The 3,396-nt window shown below is 51.6% G+C and overlaps 1 protein-coding gene across 1 annotated transcript in view; it reads left to right on the forward strand.

Annotated features, from left to right (window-relative positions):
- TBX3 (T-box transcription factor 3) overlaps positions 1 to 3,396 on the forward strand; it is a 12,350-nt gene that overhangs the window by 5,182 nt on the left and 3,772 nt on the right. The window contains exons 4-5 of the mRNA XM_031057474.1: positions 781 to 857; positions 2,230 to 2,474. Coding sequence (XP_030913334.1) covers positions 781 to 857; positions 2,230 to 2,474 — 322 coding nt within the window. The remainder of the gene's footprint in view (positions 1 to 780; positions 858 to 2,229; positions 2,475 to 3,396) is intronic.

The following is a 3,396-nucleotide window of genomic DNA, read 5'->3' on the forward strand; positions in this document are numbered from 1 at the left end:
GGTGACGCGGGAGCCAAGGTCGCTCCTGCCCGCACTCGGGGTTTCCTTTTCGGGGTCATCCTCTGCTCCTAAACTGGGGGGTCGCTGTGCTTGCAGCCCTGCCAGAGACCGGGAATGGAGCGGCGGGGAGGCGGCGTTCCCGTTGCCACTGCTCGCATCCTGTTCACATTCCGGCCGGGCTCTGAATTCGGCTCCGTGCATCGTAGGCACGGGGCACCCGGCATTGCGGGATGCCCCGCACCCCCCCATCCCTCCCACCAGCCATTCCCGAACCCCGAGGAAACCCAAACCAAAAAACTTCCGCACACAACCCCCCAAAAAATATGAGCTGGCTCCTGGCACCCCTGGCGCCCCAACACACAGGGAGCATAATGCGATTATATAAAGTATTTTATTATAGCGAGGGGGTGGGTATGATTCCTTTGCGGTTTAATTATGGTATTTAAAGAGTTTTAAGCACAGGCATAACTTGCATGGATCTCATTGCACGGCTCAATTAATTCCAATGTGGTGGTGGCAGCAACACGGGGCTCTTTCATTGCCACCACGGTCCGGGTCACCGGCCAGCCCAGCGGGGGACTGGGGGCGAGCTGCCTCCAAACAGCTCGGGAAAACACATGGATTCACCCAAAATCCAGAGACCTTTGCCCCCTGCCCTGTCCTACTCCTGCCAGCACTAGGGGAACTGGGAAGAGCAGGGTTTGCTGTTGTTTTATAATACAAAAATCTCCTCATTCTGCCCCAACCCCTGGCTATTTTTTTTTTCTCTCTATCCTATAGATCACGCAATTAAAAATTGACAACAACCCCTTTGCCAAAGGTTTTCGGGACACCGGGAATGGAAGGAGGGAAAAGAGGTGAGTCTGGCTCGATTCTTTACAGGCGCCTAGTTTGGTTTGCATGTGTTAAGCTCAGAACACGAGCAGAGGTCAAAATCACCTTGCCTTGACTCCAAACCACACTTGCCCTCGCCAAAATCCATAAGGATCTTGGCGTTAATAGCGTCAAACGGATTGCATGGGAATTCTTTCCTGCTTTCCACGTTTAGTTTTCACGTCACAGGGGATGGCTGGCCAAAGGGAATGCAGTACATTAAGCAAATATTGCTAGAAAAAAGCTTTCCCTTACAAATTAGAGAGGGAATATTACAGTGTAGTTTGGATCTGGGATTGGAGGAGAGGGACAAGGGAGGGCTGAGCACTGCTTGAATCTCCTCTGGCATTTTTCTGAGGATTGCCTGGAAAAGAGTAAAATGGAGGAGAAACAGAGAAATAAATATAGAAATGGAGGAGAGACACAGAAATAAACACAGAAATGGAGGAGAAACACAGAAATAGAGGAGAAACACAGAAATGAACTGTTTGGACAGAGGTATCTCATGAATATGGAAGTAATTAATGATAGAAGATGCTTTATTTTTTCCAAAAGCAGCAGGACAGAGTTTGTGCCCCAGGTAGGCGGACAGAACTCATTGTAATGGGACTTAAGACTTTTATTTTTAATATAAGAAGAAAATACAGAGAGAAAAAAAGGACAATTTTTTTTCCTTTAATGGGGGATATGTCTGTTTTGTTGTGGTACGGGAGACAGGATATTTTAGCCATTTGCGGAGTGGGTTAGATAATGAATAAATAGATCTGTTTCTCTTTTTTCAAACAAACAACAAAATAAAAAGGTGGGGGGAACGTGGTGTAAACCAAGAAGCCTCTCTCCCTGCCCAGCACACACACAAACATGCACACGCCAGCTCCTCTTGTCCATCAGTGTGAAAATAAAGCCAGCGCTGGAGCCACAGGACGGAAATGATTTCTAATTTCTCTAAATATAAATAGATTTTTTACTCCGGGTTAATTGTTGGTGAAAAGATTACATAAAGTGCCTAACAAAATAACCACTTCCTAGCAATCTTAGCAACCATTAAGATGGCTCATATCTCTGGAACATCCTTGCCTTTTAAAAGCTAATCTCCAGGGAATGCTTCCCTCTCCCCTCCGCCCCTTGTCTTTAATATCAGCCCTCGCTGAGGAGCTGCTCACGCTTCCAAGAAATCTCCTCTCATTAGCAGCCAAGCCCTGCCTGCCAGAAACGCGCTCTCCTCCTCGAGGGGACCGTGGCTCTGAATTCCCCCGTGCTCCCGGTGCCACGATGGGAGCTGCAGGAGGGGCTGGGGAGCAGGGGGGGTCGCGGGGGGCGCCGGGGACCCTCTCCCAGCGGGTTCTGTGCCCGCAGGAAGCAGCTGACCCTGCAGTCCATGCGGGTGTACGATGAGAGGCAGAAGAAGGAGAATCCCACCTCGGACGAGTCGTCCAATGAGCAGACGGCCTTCAAGTGCTTTGCCCAGTCCTCCTGTCCTGCCGTGCCTGCCGTGGGCACCTCCAGCCTCAAAGGTGAGAGCTGTGGCCCCTGGTCTCCTCTGGGAGAGCCTGGGTGCCCGCTCTGTGGTGGCAAACCCTGGCCTGTGCCACTGCCCTCTGGCACTGGCCTGTTTTCCTTCCTTCCTTCTTTCCTTCCCTCTTCCCTTCTTTTCTCACGTCTTGTCTCTTTGCTCTCTTCTCTCTGTTCTTTCTCTCTTTACTTTTTCTGCCCTCTCTTTCCTTCTTGCCCTCAACTCTTCTTCTTGCTTCCTTTCTTTTTGTCTTTCCCTCTCCTCCCTTCTCCCCCCTCACTCTCCTCTCTCTGCCTTCCTCGCTCTTCCTCTCCTTCTCCCTCTTCCCCCCGGCCTCCCTCTCCCCTTGCTGCACATTCATCCCTCCCCTCCTTGGTTCAGAAAGGAGCCAGCTCCGAGTCAAGGGAGCAAAGACAGACCACGGGGCAAAAGTTCAAAACTGGAGTCACTCCATTAATATCCCTCACTGAATCTGTTACTAGAGGAAGGATCTTTCCCCTGGATACAGTCGCGAACTTTGTTACAGAAAAGTCACCCTGGGTTTCTCCGTGCGGGGTTGGGAGCTGTCTGCAGCTCTCTCGTATGTATTAATCCATCCCGGGCCGGGGGGGCAGGGGGAGGAGGAAACAACCTCCTTTTTGTAGTTGCTTTACTCGTTTTTTTTCAAGGCCTGCCGAGCTTAGGGGAGGGGAGCTGGGAGGGGACCCGAAAAGCAAAGCAGAGCTTCGCACCTGGGGCGCTGAAATTAGGAGATGAAGTGCAGAGGAATCCAGCGAAGCCCTGCATGTGTTTGGGGAGAAGGGGGGCCCAGGCCGTGATGAAGACGGCTGTGGGATGTCTTTGTGTGCCTTTGCAAAGTCTGCCCGTTGAAAGGGATGAAAACTTTGGAAAACTTCATAGGAGACTCATCCCCAAGGCCCTTCAGCCCTGTCCCGAGGTTGCTGCTGTCCCATTCCTCCTCCCCCCCCGCTGCAGCTGGGGAGGGAAGGGGGGTCCCTGGGGGCTGCGGC

Source organism: Geospiza fortis, unplaced genomic scaffold (genome assembly GCF_000277835.1).
Source record: "Geospiza fortis unplaced genomic scaffold, GeoFor_1.0 scaffold408, whole genome shotgun sequence".
NCBI classification, from domain to species: Eukaryota; Metazoa; Chordata; class Aves; order Passeriformes; family Thraupidae; genus Geospiza; species Geospiza fortis.